Source organism: Petaurus breviceps, unplaced genomic scaffold (assembly GCF_028583685.1).
Source record: "Petaurus breviceps papuanus isolate PSGF00001 unplaced genomic scaffold, PetGlider_PUasm1.0 90617, whole genome shotgun sequence".
NCBI lineage: Eukaryota > Metazoa > Chordata > Mammalia > Diprotodontia > Petauridae > Petaurus > Petaurus breviceps.
The window spans coordinates 4,087,084-4,112,513 of record NW_027187287.1 but is presented as its reverse complement, the minus strand read 5'-3'; the positions used below and the strand labels follow the sequence as shown (position 1 = coordinate 4,112,513).

General features: G+C 42.6%; 1 protein-coding gene across 8 annotated transcripts in view; it reads left to right on the top strand.

Moving 5' to 3' along the window:
• BAIAP2 (BAR/IMD domain containing adaptor protein 2) overlaps window positions 1-25,430 on the top strand; it is a 403,422-nt gene that overhangs the window by 345,670 nt on the left and 32,322 nt on the right. For all 8 annotated transcript variants that reach the window (XM_069064100.1, XM_069064101.1, XM_069064105.1 and 5 more), the window contains exon 8: window positions 22,572-22,724. In XM_069064100.1, coding sequence (XP_068920201.1) covers window positions 22,572-22,724 — 153 coding nt within the window. The remainder of the gene's footprint in view (window positions 1-22,571; window positions 22,725-25,430) is intronic.

The following is a 25,430-nucleotide window of genomic DNA, read 5'->3' as shown; positions in this document are numbered from 1 at the left end:
CCAGCTTATTTGACAAATGAGGAACTAAGGCAAACAAGGTTAAGTGACTTCCCCAGGGTCACAGCTAGGAAGTGTCTGAGGCCAGATTTGAACTCCTAAAGAGGAACCTTCCAGAGTCCAGACCTGTCCTTTAAGTATCTCCCACTTTAGCAGCTAGTGTTAGTGATCTTTCTGCCCTTCAATTATCTTGTATTTACTTTTCTGTTTACCTACTTACCATTTCTCCCCCCACCCCACCCTCCAGGTATGGTCTCTGAAGCCAGGGATTATTTTATTGTCTTTATACCTTTCTTCTTGGATTGTGGTTTACACAGAATAGGCACTGTTTGTTGAATTTAATTAGTTTGGGGTATTAAAATAAGAGGACTGATAGCAAAGGCTTTTAAGAAGTTGATTGGAGAGGGATATTAAAGTGTGGTCAGAAACTCAAGGATTTTGAATATTGATTCTAACTCAAAAGCACTGGCTCCTTATTACTTGTCTTTCTGACTCCTTCCCTTCCCTATCATACTTGTAATTTTCCAGACTTGGAGAGGTCTACTTAGGGCTGAGGAGATGTCTCTCAGACTGCTACTGATGAAAATGAGAGGGTGAGAAGAATAGGTCTTTATGGGGAGAATTCTTAAGAAGCTGGAGAAAGAGGGTGGAGGCATCCTTAACAACTAAACTAAAAATGATTGCTACTTCAGGCCATCCTTGTTTAGGTTTTGTTTGGGGATGGGGGAGGTGGAGGCATAGATTGTAAGAAACTTTGAGGATGGGGGAAGTAGTGAAGAATGGAGGTACATTAGAGTAGCCTGACCTAGTGGGTGGGAAGTATTAGCCTGTCCTTTAGCTTATTATTTTTACAAAATTTCTTATTGATACTTTAAAAAAAATTTTTTTTAGTACTTCTTTTTTTAACCCAGCAGACACATTCTACCAACATAACCCTATCCAACAAAATGCATTTTCCCAAAAGTTAGGCAGAATGGTCTAACAGTGTTATTGAGACACTTTGTTATTTGCCATTCCCCATTTGTTATGTGAAAGGCAGGATGTATGCTTTAACTTTATAATTTAGTATCATTGTTATCAATATATTTGATTTGGGTTTTGTTGCCGTTTAGTTTTGTCTTTGTAAATATTTTCAGTGCAAAAAATATTAAATACTATGTGCAAGGCACTCTGCTAAGTGAATGAATGAAAGAATATTTATCAAAGAGCATACTATGTACCAAGCTCTATGCTAATCACTACAAAAGCAAAGACAGTCCCTGCCTTCAAGGAGCTTACATTGTAAAGGAGGAAATTGCACACATAAAGGAAGGGTGGTAGGAAAATGTTGAGTGGGACCATAGGGGAATAGCTTGACACATCTCATCAAAAACTTATGGCAGAGTTCATTTGATTATAGTTCCTGGTTACAGAAAAGGGAGTTGGAAGGATCAGAGGGAATGAAAGCTTTTCTAAAATAATTTTTACAGAGAGACAGGCACCAGTCAGGAGAGTGGGTCCCCTGGGGACAAAGTTCCTCCATGTAACATTTAAGGCAATAAAACCTGTTCTCATTGCATTCCAGTGTATGGTCTCTGGTATAGTCTAGGATATCAGGGGTGGGGAACCTCAGCCTTGAGGTTACATGTAGCCCTCTAGGTCCTCAAGTCTAGCCCTTTGACTGAATCCAAACTTCACAGAACAAATCCTCTTATTAAAAGGATTTGTTCTAAAACTTGGATTCAGTCAAAAGACTGCACCCAAGGATCTAGAAGGTGGCCTTAAAGTCACAGGTTCCCTACCCCTGAGCTAGGTGCTGGCAACACAGACGAAGAAATAGTTCTGCCCTCCAGAAGCTACGGTGGGTCTGATTTCTCTTATCTACGACTTTTTCTTTAATGTACATGTTATACAGTTTTGCTTCTTAGAATTTTTTTTTGGACCACAAGTGCTGTTCTTCCTTGCTTTGAAGAATATAAATAAATAAATATGGCACGCTATGGAATACATTTACATATACATGGTATACATGTAGTCCGTGCGCTGGAGCATCCATCCTAATTTCCACTTGGGCAAGGGGGAGGGGTTTTCTTTTGCCTCGTAGTTTGTGAGCCCCCACCAGTGTGCTTCCATCATTACTTAGCCAGACTTAATTAGCTTTTAGAAAGGGGGTATTTACTAAAGTGATATAGTAAGAGTAGTTGGTCCAAAATACCACTTCCCCTCCCCCCAGTATTTGCTAACTTTCCCACAAATACAGAGCCCAGAGGAGAGTGGGCTCAAGCTTTGACAGGTAGCAGAGGGGCTCCTGGAAATCCTTTTGGTAGATTCCCCAGGAGGTTTCCCCTTAGATATACCCATTTTAGCTTTCTTGCTGGGCTCCTTGTACAGCCTTGAATCTGCTTTCTTCATCATGTCCTGTTTGTTCTCAGCTCATGGTGCAGACTCTGTTGCTGGCTATTACTGTCCTGGGGACTCTGCTGGGACCCTGATGTCCATTGTCCAGAGCCTTCAGAGTTCTCCAGGGTCTCCTCAGCCTGATACTGAGATACTTTCTCCTCTCCTCCCCTCCCCTCCCCTCCCCTCTCCCTACCTGACCCTTCCCTCAAGCTATTCCTTCTCAGGAGTTTGGCTGGTACATTCTCGCTTGACTTGATGTATCTATCTCAAATCCCTCAGGCATAAACTGGCTTAGTAAAATCTTCCTCAGTCAATCTGAACATACTTCCTATGCAATGTTATTCCAGGGCTTTTTCCCACTTAGCCTAAAGCAAGGGTTCTTAACTTTTTCATGCCATGGACTCCACTGGAAGTCTGGTGAAACCTCTGGATCCCCTCTCAGAATGTTTTTAAGTACATCAAATAAAATACAAAGGATTACAGAGGGAACCAACGATGTTGAGGTACACTTGTCCACATACTAAAACTTCCAAGATCCACAGACCTGTTGATGGTCTGTGGATCCCAGGTTCAGAACTTCTGATCTAAAGCTATTTATTGAATGATTCAATAGGACATATTTCATCTGGTAACAGTATCAGAGCTTAGCATCTTAACACTACATGAGATGGGGTAATTTGTTCATACCATGGGCCCTTCCTACCTTTCCAGCCTTCTTACACCTTATTCCACATGCTCTGTGATCCAGTGACACCAGCCTCTTGTGCTGTTCCTTGAACATAATGCTCCCATCTTTCAATTTACTTTCACCATCTGTTCCCCATGCCTGGCACCCTCTTCCTCCTCGTCTCTGCCTCTCCTGGCTTCTGTGGCTTAAAGGCTCAGCTATTTTCTGCAGGAAACCTTTTCCAGTCCTTTTAATCTTAGTATCTTCCCTGAGAGACAACTCTCACTTTATCTTGTTTGTACATAATTGTTTGCATGTTGTCTCCCCATTAGACACTTTCCACTTTTGCCATTCCCCATTTGTTATGTGAAAGGCAGGATGTATGCTTTAATTTTAATAATTTGGTATCATTGTTATCAATATATTTGATTTGGGTTGTGTTGCAGTTTAGTTTTTGTCTTTGTAAATATTTTCAGTGCAATAAATATTAAATACTAAGTATTTAGTTTTAGAAACACTGGAAAGTTTTTCTCCCCTTTAGATGTTATTTTATGTTCTCTTTGCCTCTCTGTTTTGTTTTTTCTTCGAGGGCAGGGGTTTTGAGGGTTTTGGGGGGAAGGGAGAGGACTTTCTTTGTATCCCTAGCTTAGCACAGTGCCTGGTATTTGGTCAGTGCTTAATAAGTGCTGCCTGTTCATTCATTTGATAAACATTTATTAAGCACCAACTGTGTGCCAGGTTGTGCTAAGCACTGGGATACAAAAGAAGGCAAAAGACAGTCCCTGACCTGCAGTTTGTTTCCTGTGGAGTCTGAGTTTGCATTTCATGTGTAGAATCCCAAGGAGGAAAAAAAATGACAAGCACCTCTTCGTACAAAGCCTTTGAGAGTAACCTAAGGCTGTAGTTCTGACATTTGCCAGATAATTTAAGAAGATAGAATTCCTTGGAAAGATAGATGTCCACAACACTTGGCATTTATCCTATAAGTTTTTGTTCTTTTATTCCTAACGTGAACTGAGAAGATCTTCTATTTTTCTAATGACTCCATAGATAAAGTGTCTATCTAGACCCAGACAGTCCCATAGCATGTAACATTACAGATAAAGCCTTCCTCATCCTCCTTGTCAACCAAATCAGGGAATATTCTGCTTTCAAAATCTCACTCCTACCTGCCAATTAATGTGCTAAAAAAAAATTCCAAAGGAAAAACTTGGATGTGGAGATAGCAGATAGCAGTTTGTTTCTTACCAGTCATCCTGGAACCTCTGAAAAGGAGGGAGCATCCCCAACAAATATCAGTGAAGGGCCTTTTCATTTTCCTATGCAAAAAAAGAGCAAGCTGGGAAGTCATCTTTGAGGCAGCCCCATGACCCTTATCTGAGGAACTACCACCCTATCACCTCACTCCAGTTTCTCCAGCTTGGTATAAAGAATATTCTTTAATAAATCTCCTTCAGACATGGGAGTCATATGTGTGACTTTCCTTTTTCCTTCCCTGGTTCCCATAACCTCACTCATTTGGAGAGGCATTTGCTGCTAAATGAAGGAGTTGAAATGGCAGGAGAAACTCATCAAATCTCCTTCTGACTTTCAAGTTCTTTAAACACAAGGAGCCCTCATCCCAGTTGGAACAGTGAGAGGCTCTTTTTAGAAGCTCACATTCTACAGGGGAATACATATATGTGTGTATGTGTATGTGTGTGTATGTATATATATATACACAATACATATATATACAAAGTGTACATAATACATATTCTAATATATGCATAAGTATCATATATATGTATATACATAAATACAAAATAATTTTAGAAAGGAGAAAGTGCTAATAGCTGAGTGTATCAGGGAAGGTCTTATCTTCTTATCTAGGTGACATCTCAGTCATGCTCTGAAGGAATCTAGAGATTCTGTGTGGCATATGTAAGGAGGAAGTGTAAATTCCATGGGAGACCATGGAAAACCACTTGTGGAAAGGCATGGAGACTGGAGATAGATAGATTGTGACATATGGAGAACCATTAGGCTTGTTTACCTGGAACAGAATATATTTTTAAAAAGCATTAAAGGTTGGCAAGAGCCAGATAATGGAAGATTTCAAGAATATCTTTAAAAGTGCAAAACTGGGGCTAGGTGGCACAGGTAGTAGAGCACTAGCCGTGTGACCTTGGGCAAGTCACTTAATCCCAATTACCCTGTCTTCCCCTCTCCAAAAAGCTAAAAAAAAAATTTTTAAAGAAAGTGAAAAACTGGGTGATTGGGAGGATGACAATAACCTCAAAAGAAATAGGGAAATTTAGAAGAGAAATGGATTTGGGCCTGGGGTGGAGGGCACAACATAAGTTCCATTCAATTAAGTTTGTGAGCCTTTGGAAAACCCAGCTGAAGATGAATAGTTAGTAATGCTGGAGTAACTCTACTACTATAGAATTTGGGGCTATACACAGAGATTGGGGGTTACATGTTAAGAGGAGATATGGGAACTCAGAATATAGTATAGAAAGAGAAGAGGGACCTTGGACAGCACCTTGGAATATGTCCACCCTTAACACGCAGTGGGGAGAGGATGATCCAGCAAAAGAATGGTCATTCTCCCTGTCTAAAGAAACCAGGGGAGAACAGTGTTACAGAAACCAAGGGATGAGAGAGTGCTTAGGAAGAAGGACTCTGTTTTCTTTAATTTGTATCATTTTATACAGATTTTCCCAAATTTCTCAGAATTCTTCAGATTCATTATTCTTTTTATAGCTCACTGATATTCCATTGTACATATCACAGTTTGTTCAGTCATTCTCTAATGGCTGGACATATAATTTACTTCTAGTTTTTTGCATTTACAAATAGTGCTGCTATGCATGTTGCAGTACCCATGGGTTCTTTCTTTTTGTCATTTAGTTCCTTGGGTTATAAACCCAACAGTGGGACTGCTGGGTCAAACTAGAACAATTAACCTGTACCTTTGAATCTAAGCTCAGTCTAGCCTTAGAAGCCCTTCTCCAAATGTGTCCTTAACCCCCTTTCTTTACCTCCTAACCTTTAATTCTCAATAATACTATTCTTACTCTTTTCTCCCTTAGATACTTTGCTCTAGTCAAGTTAATTTACTGTATATACTCATACTTTTGCATTTGGCACCCCTTTTATTTCTTCTAGTCATTGACTCTCCCATCTTTCAGAAAAAGATTCAGAACTCACTTCCAGGAAGTCTTCTCTGATTGACCCCATCAGATTGCTCACCTCTCTGTGTGGTATCCCCCTCAGCACTTCTATATTCTTGAGTTTATATACACTGTATTTGTATGATCTTTTTGCTGGTCTATTATTGTTAATATTTTCAGAAGTTCCATGAGCAAAGTTGTGTGCATGCATGCACGCACATGCTTTTTACCGATCAGATTACGAACTCCTTAAAGGTTTCTGCGCCTGGCACTAATTCAGAAGTGTTCTTGACACCAAGCAAGTGTTGGGTGTTGGTTTGTGCCACTAACTTGCTGAGGGATGTTGGGCAAATCCCTGAACCTTTCAGTGCCTTAGTTTTTGTAACTGTGAAGTAAGACTACCTCTCATTCCAGAAGTTTTTCTTAAAAAATTTCTGATAAGAATGACTTCTCTCCCTGTACTTCCTTCAGAAATGTGTGCAATCCAATAAACATTTATTAAGTGCCTACTGTATGCCAGGCAAGTGCCAAGCTATGGGAATATGATAGAAAGTTGGGTGATATTGAGAGGAGGAAAATATTAGGAGGTTATTTTGGAAATGAAACCACTTGTCAAAGTGAGAAGTTCAAGCTTGGGACATAGGTTTGCCGAAGGACCATTAGTTCAGTTTAGGAGAGCAAAAAATAATTGCAGGCAGACCATCTTCTGATGTATGTAAGAATGGAACCTTGAAAATCACTAATCTGCTCGTACTCTTTGACCCAGTCTTACCACTTAGGTATGTGCTTCAGGGAGATCAAGGACATAGGGAAATCAATCGGTCTCTATACATATATAGAGATAAAGAGATACACATCCACACAAAACATGTGTGTGTATATGTGTGTGTGTGTGCACGCTAGTCTTGCTGTATCAAAGAATAGGAAACAAAACAGATACTCGTCAACTCTGTATGACTGAACAAATTGTGGTATATGAATGTAATGAAATTCTTTTGCACCATGAAAAGTTATGAATATGATGGATTAGGAAAATATGGAAAGATTTGTATGAAGTGAGCAGAATTAGGAGAACAGTTTAATATTGGCTGATAACTACCGTGTTTCCCCGATAATAAGACACTGTCTTATTATTTTTTTTGGACAGAAAAACACCAGAGGGTTTATTTTCAGGGGAGGGCTTATTTTAATGAACATTGACAGCAATTTTAATAAACAGGTAAATGTGAACAAAAAAATGTACCTTTATTCAATAAGCAAATCACTGGGGAAGAACAGGATGACGCGCTCACTGCTGCAGCTCTGATTGGATACAGCTCGGAGTGCGGCGTGTGTTTCACGGGGGGGGGGGACGGTGCATACAGAGAGTACCGTAATGTAGCGTGTAGCGCAGGGGATCACCTTCACTACAGTAGCAATCTCAATAGGGCTTATTTTCGGGGGAGGGCTTAGTTTAGAGGAATCTTACACAGTAAGGGGAGGGCTTATTTTCGGGATAGGTCTTATTATTGGGGAAATACGGTAATACACACACACATATGTACATATATTGCTTATATGTGCCAAGTGCTTTACAATTATTGTCTCATTTGATCCTCTCAACAACCCTGGGTGGTAGGTGCTGTTATTATTCCCATTTTACAGATGAGGAAACTGAGGCAAACAGGTTACATGACTTGACCAGAGTTACTCAGTAAGTGTCTGAAGCTGGATTGGAACTCAAGGCTTCCTGACTGCAGGCCCACCACTCTATCCATTTGTATCTCTCTAAAGAATCAGACATCTATTCTCAGGCATGGGCAATGCATTCAGTTATTTTCACTTGACTATACCTAGACTTATTTGTTATAAGAGAGGCCCTCTACTCAGACTGGAGTGGGTCAATTAGTGGGTAGTAATAAACTTGGAGAAAAACAGGGAAAAAGCAAAAGAAAAAAGCACAGAGGGGACATGGATAGAGCAATATTGTCACTATCTTGTTAAGCTTAATTATTATCTTTTAAAAACCCGACTCTTTGATAGAAGTTTGTACTTTCTTATGTAATCTTTTTTCCTGTTTTTCTTAGTATCTTGAAATAGTTAGGTTTATTAAAGATTAAGTTCACAATAAAAAGACTTTTTTTTAAAGGGAGGCTTAGGGGGCACACTGACTCATTGATGTGGAGCCTATCTGGTGATTTTCCAGCCTGGAAAAATGGGCCAGCAGCCTGAGAATTTCAGATTTGAGCATTTGTCATCCTGAAAGTGGTTTGTGACCCCTGCTCATCCATGTGAAGTTGTGCATGTTTTTGTAATTTGGAGGTATCTCATGACTGACCATGTGGGATGCTGATTTCTTTTCATCAGTAAATATCCAAGTATTTACATTTAGGAGTAAACTTCATTAGTATCATCCAGCTTTGGAAATAATAAACCAAAATTATGGAGCAAGCATTATGTCTGTGAGTGTAGTGTGTGTGTGTGTGAGTCTGGTTTGTTTGTGTTTGTTTTTCTTTATCTGGCTAACTGGATGTGACCTTTGGGAAGAATGGGAAAGTTGAAAATTTTGAGTAGATATTCAATACTAGTTTTACCATCTTGGAAGTTTGAGGTATGACTCACAAAAGGGTGTGATAGATACTCCCATAGTCCTCCCCTATATAAATGAAGGGACCTTTTGCTATGTAGGGCAGTGAGGTGGTACAATAGATGGACCACTGGGCTTGGAGTTAGGAAGACTCTTTTTTTTCTAAAGCAATCGGGGTTAAGTAACTTGCTCAAGGTTACACCGCCAGTTATTTCTGGGTGTGGTGCTGAGTATCTGAGCCCGGATTTGATTCAGGTCATCCCGACACTGGAGCCGGTGCTCTTACTCGCTGTGCTACCTGGCCGCCCCAGGAAGACTCATTTTTATGAGTTCAAATGTGGTATCAGATACTTAATAGCCACGTGCCCCTGGGTAAGTCACTCAACTCTGCTTACCGCATTTTCTTAATATGTAAAAGGAGCTGGAAAGGAAATGGCAAATCACTGCAGTATTTCTACCAAGAAAACTCCAAATGAAGTCATCAAGTCAGACACAGCAAAAGTGACTGAACAACAACAATAACTATTCAAATAATGCGTCTTTGGATTACCAAACATTCACTTCAATCTTGACTTAACCCTGTTTGCCTCTGTTTCCTCATCCACAAAAAATGATTTTTTCATATGTGACCTGTAAGGAGGGTTTTAATTGTGTTTGTTTTGCGTTATCTCCACCAATTGATTCCATCTATGTGGGATGCTTCTGTCATGGAAAATCCCTCTGTAATTTCTAGTCTTTGTGAAGTTGTCTGGGGGCATGAAGAGGTTAAGTGGCTTGCCTATGATTGCACAGCCAATTCATGTATCAGAGGCAGGAACCCAGATCCTAATTCCAAAACTAGACCTCTGAAGTGTTAAAGTGAATTTGCATTCCCAGAATTTGGTGTATTGACTAAGGGGAGGACATGGACCAGAAGCATGTCGGATGGCAGGAGAAAGGCTGCCAAGATTAAAATTGTTTTTGTAGCTAATCTGCATGTAAAGAATCAACACCCAGAGCCCCATTGCAATGTTGGTGCAGTGCAGTTACCCCCAATGTGGTGGTGGGAAGACATGGCATTATGAAGAGGCCACAGCGCGGACCTTTTCCTTGGGTCTAGTTTGCCTCTGAGCCACAACTGATGGTATTGATAGATGGATCCTCGTAGAGGAGCTTAGAGTGTTCTGCTGTTTCCCAGAGCAACTTTAGGGTGGGGATAGGGGTGGAGGGAGAGGAATAAGAAATAACTCATACTTAAACAGGGGCAACTAGGTGGCACAGTGGCTAGAGCTCTGCACATCAGGAAGACCCGAGTTCAAATGCAGCCTCAGACACTTACTAGCTGTATGAACTTGGGCAAGTCATTTAACCCTGTTTGCCTTACTTTCCTCATTTGTAAAAATGAGCTGGAGGGTGAAATGGAAAACTACTCCAGTATCTTTGCCAAGAAAACCCCAATGGCATCACAGCTAGACATAACAGAAATGACTGAACAATATCCTTAAATAAAATAACCCTTATAACAGGTGCCCTTTGATGTACATAGGATTATACTCATTTTATAAATAAGGAAATTGAGGCTTAAAGGTCACATGTCAATCCAATGTAGAATCTGGGCCTTAGAACAGTGTTCTTTCTGCCATACTACACTGCCCTTCAGAGAAGATGCCCAAATCGTTTGACTGGATCAGAAGGAGGTATTTTGGTGTTTAATTTACAGTATTTCTTTTCCTAAGAAGGACAGTCCTTATGGCCTATTCATGGGGCACAGAGCTTTACAAAGCAGAAAAGGGGGGGAGGGAGGGTGAGAGGGAGGCACCAGCAGGGGAGCAAAATAAGACAAATAGTGTGGCTCCCATAGTAACAACTTACAGGCCTCCATTTACTCCTAGGGGAATCATTCTTTGTTATTCTGTTTAACATAATAAAAAGAGATTGTTAGGTCATCTTTGGTTTATTTTATGGTCTTCAATCAGCTTACTTTTTTTTTTTCTTTCTTTCTTTATAAAATTCTTTTTCTTGTTTCAGAAGGCAAGTACATCAAGTTTGTGGTCTGAGAAAGGGTTCATTCTATTTAAAGGGATGTGTAATTAAACAAAGCAAAAACAAAATAACCATAATTTAGTTCTTCAGCAAAGATAATAGCGGAGGCTGATCCCATTTAATGTGTGCAGTGTGTGACTGTACGGCAGTGGAACTCAAGAGTACATGCTGTAGCATGCTAGTTTGTTGGGAGTTTTGCTAGATAGGCAATGAAAGTCCTCACCTCATCCCAGAACTTCCACGGGCCCCAGCCCCTACCCCTAGCTGCAGTCTGTTGCCTCTTCTTTCTTCTTGACTTGGCATCAGGAAGGCACAACATTCCCTCCTCTACTGAGAGTTCAGTGGAAGTACAGAAGGAAGAGGGGGAAGGGAAAGAGAGAGCAAGGAATCCTCAGGCCTGGGTAATTGGGTCTGGAAGCTCCACTTACTTCCTGGGAAACTCCTCCTTCTTGCCAGCTCATACATTCAGGAAACTGATTTCTCATCCCAAACAGTGCCCTGAGAAAAGGGGGAAAAAAAAGTTTGAGAACCACTAATGTACAGGGTAGTTTAACTCTATTAACTTCCAGCAAATCTGTCCTAATTTTTAAATGTTTTAAAAGCTCAAAGTGGCTTTTAGACAAATCTACAATCTTGGCAGTAGGGGGCTTGTTTCTTTCCATTAGAGTAAAATTTGTTTCATTTTCTTATGGGAAGAAAGAAGACCAAAGAGAAATATAACACAAGCCATCAGAGATTGCAGAGGGGCCCGGTTGAGATGAGTTTTTTCTTTGATATCTATTACATGTCTGAGGATTTCTTTCTTGGATTAAAAAAGTATTTTGGGACAAAACAGCAGGTTCAGGATTACTTTGCTAAGTCTGTAATTCTTTTTTGTGTGTTTTTGGAGGGGGGAAGGCAGGGAAATTGAGGTTAAATGATTTGCTCAAGGTCACATGGCTAGTTTTTGTGTTAAGTTTCTAAGGCCGAATTTGAACTCAGGTTCTCCTGACTCTAGGGCTGGTGCTCTTTTCACTGGGCCACCTAGCCTCCCTGTAATTCTAACTGCCAGTTCCAGAGATCTTAGTCCACTGTTGGTACCCGGTACTTCTATCTCTTAAGACATGGCTATGCTAACAAGTTAGAATCCTTTGTATTAGGTGACCATGAAATGAGCTAAGAAGTACAGATAGTATTCTAGGCAGCATAGTGGGGAAAGTACTTGATTCAGATTTAGAAGATCTGACTTCAAATCCCAGCCCTGAATTTTACTACCTGTACATCTCAACTGAGACTACATACTGGTGACTTTGGGCAAATCACTTTTCTGGGCATCAGTTTCCTTATAACATGAAGGAGTTGGACCAGATGATTTCTGAGTGGGGCAGCTATCTAGTGAAGTGGAGTCAAGAAACCTAAGTTCAAATCTGGCCTCAGACACTTATTAGCTCTGTGACCCCAGGCAGGTCACTTAACCCAGTTTGCCTCAGTTTCTTTATCTTTCAAATGAGCTGGAGAAGGAAATGGCAAGCCACTCCAATATCTTTGCTAAGAAAACCCCAAAGGGGATCAGGAAGAGTTGGACACGACTGAAATGACTGAGTAACAGCCTCCTGCTCTAAATCCTGTGATCTCAAGCACTTATCCCGTATCTTTCATAGAATCATAGAATGTTAAAGCTTAGGTGAGGATTTAAGAGATCATCTTGTCCAGTGGCCTTATTTTACAGATGAGGAAAGGTCACTTGCCCGGAGTTTCTTTGCTGCTTAGTGACAGGGTTAGAGAGCCAAGTGTCTTGGCTCCCTGACGAGTTTGCTTCAGGAATAGAATAGATTCTGGAAACAAGCTTGAGGTGGCGGGCTGCTTGTTTTCGTGATTTATAGTTATCATTGTTGCTGTCCTGTGCCTTGACACAAAAGTGTTAAGTTCAGACACTTAGTGATGGATCTCTCCCATCAGCCTATTGAGCCAAGTTTATCTGTAAGGGTGTGATACTTCAATTACAGAGTGACAGACACTCAGAGCCTGCTGGCAACATGGTGTCCTCCCCTTCCTCTCCCCCCCACCTCTCCTCTTTTCATCTTCACATCTCCCAGAGAGTATTAGAGACTTGGCTGTTGGGGAAATGGTGCTGACTCAGGGTAACTCTGGCCCCAATTCTTTTTAGACAGGAAAAAGAAAGAGAAAACATGCTTCCTGTTAAAACTAGAAAAGATATTTCAAAGAGGTAGTATATTCTTCTGAAACAGCAACACTCATGACATCAATTCAGCAGACACTTATTAAGTACCTGCTGTATGAAAGACACAAGTGAAACAGTCTCATCCCTTGAGAAGTTTGTGTTCTAACATGTGAGCAGATAAGTAAGGAAAAATGAAGTGGGAGGGAGTACTAACACTGGGGGAGAGCAGAGAAGGCTTCATGGAGGTGGCCTGTGAGGTGAGCCTTGAAGAAAGACTGATTCTGACTGGTGAGAGAGGATGGAGGAGTGTGTTGCAGGCCGGGCCTATGGCCCCTGTAAATGCATGAAGGGAAAGAGACAGAGATGAATTTAGGGAACAACTGTTAGACCAGTTTCATTGGAATATGGAATTTGTAAAATGAAGTGGTGTGAAATAAGGTTGGAAAAGAAGATGGGAGTTGGATTGTGTGGTGAGACCACAAGCCAGGCTAGCAGGCTTGTATTATGTCTTACAGACAGTGAATAACTAGGTCCATGATCAAAGTGAAGACATGGCAAGACCTCTTGTGTCTTAGGAAGGTCGTTTTGGAACCCCTGTGAAGAATGGAGAAAGGAAAGATTAGAAGCAATGAGACCAATGAAGAATCTATTACAATAGTCCAGCCAAGAAGTGATAAGGACCTGAACTCCCACGATACACTGTGTGAATGAAGGAGAAGGGGATGGATAGGAGATGATGTGGAGACAAAATTGACAAGACCTGGAAGTGGGTTGGGTACTGAAGGGGAAGGACTATGAAGAGCTGGGGCTGACTCTTAGGTTACAAATCTCTGTGACTGGGAAGATGGTGGTATACACAACAGATGTAGGAAAATGTGCAGAAAGGACAGGTTTAGGGGAAAAAAATAATGAGTTGTTTTGAACATAATGAATTTGCCATGTCTACTGGGTAAGGGAGATGTTCAGCAAACAGTTGACAATGCCTAGCTGGAGTTCGGGCAAGAACTGGCTATAATATAGGTGGCAGCCAGCTCCCCTGGTATGGTCTCCTACTGGATGAATGGCCCTGCTAGCAGTAGAGTTCTGCTTCTTGCAGATAAGAATTTAAACAGGAGAGAAGGACCTTCTCAAGAGCTTGTGCCACCCATTGCCTTTTTGGAACCCTGATCCTGGGGAGCTAGTGAGGTTTAACAGGGCTTGATGTGTTATAAGCAGACAGCATTGGGAAGGACCCTTTCCTGGAGCTGGCTGTCACCTAACAATTGAAGGCAACTTGTGAAAAAGCACATTCTTTCTGCCTCCTTTATGCACATCACAACCAGTCAAGTACCTACCCTAGTTTTCTGGTTACTTTTAATTGGTCTTGACAGTGACAGCTGAAGTCCAAGAATCAAACATTCCTTCCCAAATTGCCTTGGCCTTAAAGTGGCAGTGTCATTTCTGAGTGATTCCAGGGAGTGAAATAAACAGTGTAGCCACACTAGTCAAGGCTGACAAAAATTGATGTTTTGGTTTTTATTTTTTTAATTCCATATCCCCCATTTTCTTAGTCATTGACATTCTTGGCAAAGATGAGGAGATTTATACTCTGCTTTTGTCTCTTTAGGGCTTCAGTCTGGGGATGACTAAGTGGAAGTACTTTTTGTTAAATGCCTTTTGGTTGGATTTCTCTATAGTGATTGTCACCATAGCACCTAACCCCCAAAGGGTCCAGGGAGCTATGGTAGTTAGAAGAGCAGTGGGTGTTTTGTGGTTCAGTAGAGAGAGACTCAATGCCATTTTAAGCCAGATTTACATCTAGATGATTTTTTAAATGGTCTGTTTCTAGGCCTTCTCAGTACCAGGGAAGTCTTTCATCCATAGGCTGCCATAATCCTTTTTTTTTAATAGAAGGGTCACCTACTATGAAAACATAGGGATGGGGACAGCCAGGTAACACAGCATGGGGCGGCCAGGTAGCACAGCAAGTAAGAGCACTAGCCCCAGAGTTGGGATGACCTGGGATCGAATCTGGGCTCAGATACTTAGCACCACACCCAGAAATAACTGGCCGTGTAACGTTGAGCAAGTTACTTAACCCTAGTTGCTTTAAAAAACAAAACAAAACAAAACATAGGGATGTCATAAGCACTAGAGGCATAGATCTGAGAATGTAGATAATGGAATTTAGAGCTAGAAAAGATACCCTTAAGAATCATCTATTCTCACCCCTTGTAGAAGAGGAAAATTAGAAGTAAAATAATTTTTCATGTAAGTAGTAAGTAGAAAAGCTGATATTATGACCCCTGTTTATTATTCCATTGTGTCATGCTTCTCTCTCTCCTGCACCCCCTTCTCTCCTCCACCCCCCTGATATTTTTGAAAGTCTACTTATGGTGCTTTCCCCCACTCCATGGAATTAACTGCTATTTAAATATGTTCAGGGAAGTTCAAGAAATCATGTTATTATGCTCAGCAAATATAAATGAAAGTTTTTGATTGAGACTAATTGTGTTGGAAGCAACAACAGCGCTTATAGGAATTTCTTCCCTTTTCCCCTAACAGCAGCCAAACAGTTAAAAACTCTTGGGTGGATGGATTTTACCAGAACTCCTAATCACCTTATAGGCAACAGTGTTTTTTCTGAGCTGGTTTTTGCTGTTCTCACCCCAGATCTGAGATGACAGCTCATCTTGCCAGGCCCCAGGCTGGCCCTTGGCCTTAAACCTCTGAGCAAGCAGTTTGTAGAGGCGGCCACCTATAAAACCTTTCTTCTCCTCCCTCTTCCTCTTCCCTAAGAAAAGTAAGAATTCTCACTCTCTGATAAACCTGGAGTTGAGAGAGCTCCCTCCCTCCATTCTTCCACCTCCCATCCCTCCCCCCATCTACAGTAGCCCATGCTGGGTCACCCTTCCAACACAGAGATTTACAGCAACTGGTTTCTTTTGGTGCTCATCTCACAGCTGTCTGTCCAGGGGATTGATTTAAATAAATGGAAACTTTAAAAATAAAATTCCCTTTCCCTCCCTGGGCATTTGGAAGCAGCACAAGCCCAGCTAATGAGGCCATCTCTTTGAGTAAAGTGCATTTTAAAACCAGTGATTTTCCCCTTCTCCTGTCTCTCCCTTGGTAAGAAAGAACATTTATGCGAAAGAAATTACAGCCAACCTAAAAACCCAGAACCAGTGTGAGTGTCAGCGGAAAGAACATTAGGTTTGGAGTCTGAGGACACGGGTTTGAGGCCCAGCTTCACCACCTGTGAGATCTTAGACAAGTCCCTTTACCTTTCTGGGCCTCAATTTTCTTAGCTATGAAATGAGGGGATTGGCCTAGATGAACTCTGAAGTGCCTTCTGGCTCCAAATCCTAGACTTTATTTCATCCTCAGTTGGTCCTAGACCTGGACCCTGGGGGAAGCTAATTTTTATCATAAGGCTTGTTGGCTTGAGGGTGTGGGCACAAGTGAAATTCCAGGGATGTAGTCAAGTAGATTGCTGCTTTCTCCTGTTCTTCTTTTTACTTGGATCTTCTTGGCCACAGGCCTGGGTTATTCTAAGATGAGTGTTTGGTTTTCTCTTTTATTTGCATGTCTATACCTGGCCCCGAGATGATTTGGTCATGGTGTTCCTTTGGGGACTTGGTCTTCCTGTCCTTTCACATTTGGCCCCTGGCCACTTTCAGAATAGATTGGTCCTGAAAGATTAGCCTTTGCGGAGCTTATCCATCCCCAGGAGTTAGCCCACATCATTAAGGACCGAAAGAACCCGGAGGGAAGGATCACTTCTAGGCCAACCCCTCCATTTTGCAAATGAAGAAACTTAAGTCCCAGAGAAGTGTGAATTGATTTGCTTTAGGTCACTTTGGTAGTAGGTGGCTGAGCTGGAATTTGAATTCCCATCTTCTGACTCCCAACTCAGTAGTTCTTTTCCTCCTTAAGATGTCAGTTCAGTCTGTCTCAATACAGAATTCGCGTCACTGCCGCCTGCAGTTGTAGTGAGAAGGTTTGTCTGCAAATGCTCTCCCATCCCCAAGGAGCATGTTGGGAGGATGAGCTGTGCTTCCCTCTCTGCTCTCCTCCTCCTCTTTATGCTCCTTGCACATAACCTGAGTTGGGCTTTTTCCATCTGGCAGGCCTTTCAGGAAGGCACACTAGTGGGTAAAATGTCCACAGGTTCTGGCCAGGACTGGAGGTGTATGGTCCCTCCTTTCTCCCTCCCCCCTGCTCTGCTCTCCTGAATATGCCCACTGCGGAACTCTGTCCCAAGCCTCTGTGGTACAAAGGTTAGGAAGACTTTCTCAAAGAAGGTTCTTGCTGCTATGGTAGCAGTTAACAATTTCCTTTTTCCAGTGGCCAGGCTGTTCTCAGATTTGACCCTCTTTGAATCCTTGGCCCCAGCTGGGGTGTACTTCGGCAGCAACCAGAGCTGTTGTTTCTGGAGGGCACCTTCCAGCTGCCTCTAGCATTGATTTTGGTGAATCAGCCCATGCACACTAACTAGTATGTACATGACTTTGGGCAAGTTCCCTTTCTTTCTCCAAGTTTCTTCATCTTGCAAAGATAATACTGCCAGGATTACCTCTCTCACAGGCTTATACTATGGAAAATATGTAGTTCCGAGAATCATGCAGACTTAGAAGATGCCTCAGAGACCACCTGATCCAAACCATGAACCCCTGATCCACAGCATCTCTGACAAGTGGTCATTTTTGCTCAGAGACCTCCAGGGACCAGAGATGTTTTTTCTTTATAGGAAGCCCTTTTTTCTTTCTTTGAAACCACTCTGTAAACATGAGCATCTCTGTCACTGTGGGGGAAATAGTTGATTATAAAGTAGAAATCCTATATATAATAAGACCTAACACTAGCCCCCTTAGGTCTCCAGCCTGCCCACACCTCTGCACACTTTGGGGACCAATAACCTCTCTGAGTGTGGATCTGCCCTCTGGGATTAAAAAAAAAAATACTGTGGTGTCATTTAAGTGAAGAGCAGCTCTTTTTCCCATCAGCCCTGCATGTTTGGAAAGAGTGGTCCTGCCATTCATTTCAGCATTAGAGATGCAGAGAAACATTTTTAGAAGGCACAGAACCAGGAGACAGTGGTGAGTATTGCATAATAGGAGAGAAAATATTCAAGAGCTGTTTCTAGCTGCATGGGGAGGAGGCTTTTCGACTTGGATTGAATCTGCCCATTCTGGCTCTGCACAAAGGGGCTGTAACCCCCACCATGAAGAGGATTGTCTTGTTGACCCTTGTGTCTCCTCTAGTGCCTTGTATTGTAGTAAGCATTTCATAAATGTTGGATTGAAGGCTGGTTGATCATAGGCTTAGGCCCTGCTTGTTTGTTTTTTTTTAGGCAACCCAAAGTTTTCTTGAATAATGAGTGGTCACAGAAACACCTACCTGCACACACACACACACACACACACACACACACACACACACACACATACACGCACACACGCACACACACACAGATTGAGGATAGTTGAGGTGAGAGAGAGAAGAAGGGAAAGGACATTAGAATGATGCACATGAAAAGCTGTAAGTTTAAGGCAGAAAGAATCTTAGGATCTATTTTCCCTCTAGGTCAGACATTCTTAATGTGGGGTCCATGGACCCATGGATAGATTTCAGGGAGTCCATGAATTTAGATGGAAAAGGAAATGACATTTCACTAACTGAAATTTAGCATTTACTTCTATTGTGAATGTTGGCAACTAACCATTATTTTGATAAGGAGAAAGGGGTCTGTGAGTTTTATTAGATCACCAAAAGGGGTCGATGACACAAAAAAAATTAAGAACTTGTGAATTGCTTGTAGGTGCCCTGGTACACTGCCTTCCCTCCTCCCCAACGGTAGACTTGAAGTCAAGAAGACCTGGGTTAGAATTTGAGACAATTCCTCCACCACCACCCCTCCCCCACAAGTCACTTGAACTCTCTTGGCCTAGTCTATAATATGGGGACAATAATATCACCTATCTCCCTGGGCTGTTTCCAGTCTTGAATAAGATAATATTTGTATGCACTCCTTAATGCACTATATAAATATGAAAGAAGGTTCTTATCCCTTTCATTTACCACTTCAGGGTTCTAGGACAGATGGGAGAGTGTCCCCCTCTACTGCCACCACCCCCTTGTCTTGGGCCCTTTAAATTACCTATGCAGGAGTGGGGCTGAGGAGCTTGAAGGCTTGTGGGTGCCCTACTGGAAAGTGAGTGAAGGGTTTCCCATGTTTCACACCCCTACTGTTAGGGCAAGACCACCCTCTTAGACCAGAGTGGCTGCCACTTACAATAATGAGAAATGGCCCTAATTAGCTATATTGCCTTATGACTTGTCCTGGGAAAGACTGAGCTGAATCCAGGCAGTTTTCCTCTTTGGTAGGGGTCTGGGAGGTAGGAGTATTAATGGGTAAATGAGCGAGGGTTTCCTTCCCTCTGTGTTCCACTCCCTTTCTCCCAGAAACCAGGGCTCTGGGAGCTATGGTTTCCCCCAGCACAGAAAGCTGCAGAATAATGCTCAGGGCACTTTTTGGCAGGGGGAAACACAGTCCCTCTGCAGTTGGAGCCCAGCTTGTCCTTTTCCTGTACATGGGGTACGCAGGCAAGGATGATGTTGTAGATTCCATGATTGTGGCTTCCGACTTCGGCCAGGTTACAGTGGGAGATGTACCTCTTTGCCTTCCCCCAGCCCACCTGCCCCTCCTTTCCAATTTAACATTCTGTGCTTACTTTCTTTCCATCCTTAATTTTGTCTCCTTATAACAGTACTGGAGAGCAGGGCTGGGAGCGTGCAGGTTGAGTCGCTGCAAAATCCTGGTGGGCGGATGAGCAGCGTGGGTGGTGTGGGGGAGGGGAGGCTGAGGGAACAGCTTGTATTGCATTTACCAGCAATTGTTTTCCCCTCTCTCTTCTTCCCCCACCTCCCACCTCGATCATAGACTCACTCTCACTCACACACACACACATACACACACACCCAGGCAAAAGCCCACAGGCTGTCAGTGTGTGGGGGAGGGAGCTGATGAGTCACAGGTGTGGGAGGAAGGGGGGGGTGTGTCCCTTCTCCAGTATTCTCATTGTGGTTGCCCCCTGCTGGGATGACATGACTTCTAAAAAGAAGAAAGAGAGATGTAAGCTGCTTGTCTTTGAAAAAATACCTCCTGAAAAAAAAAGGATTTGCTGGACTGGAGGCCTGACTTAAAGATGTGTCAGAAAGAGCTGCTAGTGTGTAACTCCATGGGGGCAGCTCAGGCCTGGCACTTAGTGCTAGGCTCCTGACCATTTAGGGACCTGGGAGAGGGGGTGGGTGAGTGGGTGGGAAATAAGACAAGAAATGGCATCTGGAAGAGTCTCCCTGTCTGTGAGCCTGGAAGATGTTTTGGAATTGATATGGAATATCAAATAAAAAAATCTCAGGGATAGTCAGTCTCCTTCTACCAAAGTTCTTTTCTAATTCCTTATGGTTAGGACTCACAAAGGCACCTGAGGAGCTGGTACTGGCAGGTCAGAATATTGGCCTGTTGATGGACTACCTATATGTTGTTCAAGAACCAGCCTAGTGCAATTGAGACAGGTGATTGATTGGCCTCAGAGCTTTTTGAACCACATAGACTTAAGGGATGAGAACTTTGTGAACCAATCACAAGTCTGTGGAGTATCAAAGGGTCCAAGTGAGTGTGTCACCATGGTTACAGAAATCTTTTAGGACACTCACCGTTTTTTCTACCTAGCCCCATAAAGGAAGCTGGCCAGGGAAGAATGAATTAATAAGTGAATGAATGACATGTCTTAGCAGAGTTTCCATCTCTGCTTTGCCTCCTGAATATCCCTTCAAGAAAATCAAAGTGCACACATAGGAATGTAGCACTTTTGGTCTATGTTTCCTTGTTTGGGCTGAGGACTAAAGGCTATGGAAGTAGATACATTAACCAAAACAAGCAAACAAAAAGAAAATAGAAATAGACACATGGAAGAAAAAGAGGGGGTAGGCAGGAAGAAAATAATTTCTTCAAAGGTCACCTCTAGAAATCGAATCCCTCAGCAGACCCAGAAGGCAAGAGACTTGATAGGAGAGGTGGCCAAATGCCTTTGAAGTTTCTATCAGTGGGATCTGAGAGACCAGCTTTAAATTGGGAAATGCCAAGTTTACAAATACTCATTCTTGCCAGAAGAGGAGGGTGTCCAGAATAAAGATCAACCAATCTCATGTTTTTGGTCAACTCTTGATCATCTGAAGAGCCTTGAAATGAAAAGATCCAAAAACCTCTGTTTTGGGAAAAAGCACACACACACACACACACACACACACACACACACACGCGCGCGCGCGCACTCACGCACTCACACTCACATACACATACATACAATTCCCATCCCACCCCCTAGAAGAAAGTGCTGCAGATTTACCTTCCCACTTATGGTTTCCTTAGCTAATGTTCAAGTGGAGAAACTGTTGTGATGGAACATATAACTCCTTTACATATGTTTAGAGACAAGTTCAAGCCTCATCTTTGGCATATGCAGGCTCTAGATAAGTCCTCAGCCTCTGCTTTGGGGGAAGGAATTTTCATACCAGGAGGGCAGCAAACTAATGAGAATTAGTGCTCTGGAGGATTCTTTCCACATCCAGGGGATGTGATGAAACCACGTTATCCATCTTCTGAGAGAGAAATAGTAGATCTAGGGTGCAGAATGCTAGATAGATAGATATACACACATATACATATGTGTATATATGCATACACATATATATATGCATACACATGTGGTAGATGTATACACATACATGCATATGTGTGTCTATATATACACGTTAGTATACAGTCGATAAGAGAATTTATTTTGTTCAACTACACATATTTGCTCGAAGGGAATTTGGTTTTCTCATCTCTTCTTCCCCCAATGGGGTGAGGGTGGGGGGTTAAGAAGGAGAGAAAGCAGATTTCCACTCTTACTTTATTTTTTGGTAGAGAGGTGAGGGGATGCTATAGAAGTGGTGGGTTGTGTGCATTTTCAGATAAAGGCACTGTATTGTTAGTTTTGCTTAATTTTGTTACAGTAAAACTCACAGAATTGGGAATAGTATGTAAATATTTATAATGTAAAATCAAAACATCTATAAAATATAATAAAAATTAATAATAAAAAAATTTAACCCTTTTATTAGTAGGCTACTATCACCTGATGGTAGAACTTCTGCTATTGGATTGATCTTATGAATAAAGAAAAGAATAGGGCAGAATGGGGAAGGTTGGAAGGTGGTTGAACACTGTTGTATTGTGTAGCCACATGTTCCAGGTGGTGTTACAATTAGCAGTGTGTGTATATATATGACTTTCCTAGTAAGGAAAGTCATGTTATAAAATGAGGGTTTTTAAAAATTATTAACAAGATCTTCTCAAGATTAAAGACATCTTTTGGGAAGCAAAAAAACAAAAGGTAAATGTTCTAGAACAGCGTAACATAATATAGTTATCAAGAGCACCCTGAATTCATGGCCTCAGAATACATCTCTATTTATGGCCTCTGCTTTGTAAGAATAGTACATACTGTTTATACCTGAGAGTCTGCACAGACCCAAATGTGAACATACGTTCCTTAGTCGCCAGCTCATCAGTTTCTCTTTTTCTTTCCCTAGTACATAGATGCGATCAGTAACAAGCAAGGTGAATTGGAGACCTATGTGTCAGATGGCTATAAGACAGCCCTCACTGAAGAACGGAGAAGGTTTTGCTTCTTGGTGGAAAAGCAATGTGCTGTGGCCAAAAACTCAGTCTCCTACCATTCCAAGGTAAGGCTGCTGACCCCGGCCAGTCTAGGAAGAAGAATTGTGGCCAAGGCTCCATAAGGTGGTCCGTGTTGAGTAGGACAGCGCTGACAAGTAAACGTGCCACTCAGAGTTAGGCCAAGGCAATGTCAGAGGAAGCTGAGAAGACGGTCCTCTATGCACTGCTTCAAAGAGAAGGTTGTGGAACTAAGAGAACAAATGCGCATAGCGTAACATTATAGAGGAAAAAAGACTTTAGAATTCTGTTCAGTGCGATTATAAAACACAAATCCAAAAGAATCCAGATGAAACCTGCCACTCATCTCCTGACACAGTCATGATGAACTCAAAAAGCAGAGACACATACATTTTCTAATAGGGCTATTGTGGGAATGTTTCTTTTTGTTTTTGCCAGACCAATGCAGCTATGAATTAAGAACTTAAAAAAAAAAATCTATTCAGTGGAGGGGGAGGGTGGCAGGCAGTAGGAGAGACAAATTAATAAACAAATAAAAAGGATTTAGGGGAAGATCTTTTTACAAAAAATTAGTTTAAGAGAGAACTGAAACACTACTTTCCCAAGAGGGATTTCTCAGAATCTATGCAAGTTTCTCCCAGCTTTCTGTATCAAATGGCAGATGGTGGTAACCTAAGAGCACTTTGGAACCTTGTGTTTGTAATTATCTTTCCACTTTTGCCCACAGCCATATTTCTTTTTGTTCAGGACTGCCTTTTGCGGGACTATGGCTCTGGTGGTTCTCTGCCTAAGGTTATCCAGGGAAGGAGTCCCTTTCCAACCATACTTCTACAAGCCCTGCGGGGTTTTTTTTCCTCATGTTTTTTTGAGGGGGGAAGGCAAGGCAGTTGGGGTTAAGTGACTTGTCCAAGATCACACAGCTAGTAAGTGTTAAGTGTCTGAGGCCGGATTTGAACTCAGGTCCACCTGACTCCAGGGCCAGTGCTCTATTCACTGTGCCATTTAGCTGCCCCCACCTGCAGGTTTCTTTAAAGAGGAAGGGGGGGCGGCCAGGTAGCACAGCGAGTAAGAGCACCGGCTCCAGTGTTGAGAAGACCTGGAGATCGAATCCCAGGCTCAGACACTTAGCACCCACCCAGAAACACCTGGCCATGTAACCTTGAGCAAGTTACTTAACCCCAATTGCTTAGGGGCGGCCAGGTGGCTCAGCGAGTAAGAGCGCCGGCTCCAGTGTTGGGACGACCTGGAGATCGAGTCCCGGGCTCAGACACTCAGCACCACACCCAGAAATAACTGGCCTTGTAACCTTGAGCAAGTTACTTAACCCCGATTGCTTAATAAAAAATAAAAAAAATTTAAAAAAAAAAAGAGGAAGGGGAAGTTTATTGGCAGACAGCTTCTTTTCACAGGAGAAGAAAATGAGATGATGGTCTAGGATCTTTCACGGGGTTCATCCTGTCAGTGTGCCAGCACATCCAGACTTCACAAAGATGCCTGGCTACTTTTTAGATTCTGGTACTCGCTGCCTGTTTAGATCAGAACCCCTTAAATAGAGCAACGGCTTGGTAGATGATCGTGCGTGGTCCCAGCGTGGACGCAAAAAGTGCCCACTCTTTGTATGTGGACACAATTGTAGTCTTCATCAGCTGTTAATTAGAGAAAGATGTGTCCCTCAGGAAGATCGTAGATTTGGATCTGGAAGGGCCCTTAGAGGCCATCCAGCCCAAAGCCCTCATTTTATAGATGAGGAAACCGAGGTGAGCCATCTGCCCAAAGTCACATCAGAAAGGGAGAAAGGTGAGATGTGAACTTAGGCCCCCCTCATTCCAGTTCCACTCTCCTACATTGGTTTTGGGATGGAAAAGTGCCTGTTCTTGGTCCTGGGGATTGTCCCCTTTATCAAGAGCAGCTTCCCCCCACCTGCCCAGCAGAGGGCGCCGTCTGCTCTCAGGAGCAGCCAGCCTATGCCTGAGCCAGGCTGAGAAATCCTATTTGCCCTTTGTCTTCCAGTCTGCTAATAACACACAAATGGTGTGGAGGAGGGGAGGGTTGGGGAGAAGGAAACGACAGGAGCAAATGCCTCTTTGTCTTGTTCAGAAGAAATGGTTAAACAAAAAATCACTAGCATCTTTGTCTCTTCCAAAGCACTTTGAGTTGTGTGATACAAAAGTTTGCCTGGGGACTCTGAGGCCTCTGTTCCAGCTTCTTTTTGGAGGGGTTGGGGGTGGGGGGGAGTTTGAAGAGGAGGAAGGAAGAAGTGGGGAGAAAAAAGTATGAAATATTAAAGTGCTGTTCCAGCCTCCCACTTGCACATTTTCTCCTGCCTACATCTTTCTTTGCAAGACGAAATGTTCTGGAAGAGAGGAGAGGGGTGGGTTGTTAGGCCCTTCATTCTTAGCGATCAGGGTGGAGAGGCAGGCATCTGCTCCCCTCTAGCGGTAGCTGGCTGCTGTGGGTCTTTGGAGAGACCTGTGAGAGAGAAACTTAGAGCCTCTGGCCTGGTGAGTGTGTGACCAGGAACTTGACAAAAGCCTGACTACCAAGCCTTGTTGGTGAGAGGTCCAGAGCTAAGCCTCTTAAAAAGGGCAAGAGATGTATTTATCAGCAAGGGAGAAGCAAGCTGGTTTGAAGGATGCTGAGAGCTATCCCCCATGCCTAGAGGGAGTGCCCCTTCTCTTTCCTTTTAGCCCTTAGAATTCTTAATTTCTCTAAAGGCTCGGTGCCCAGGTACCACCCTCTTCCCATCTGGTAGT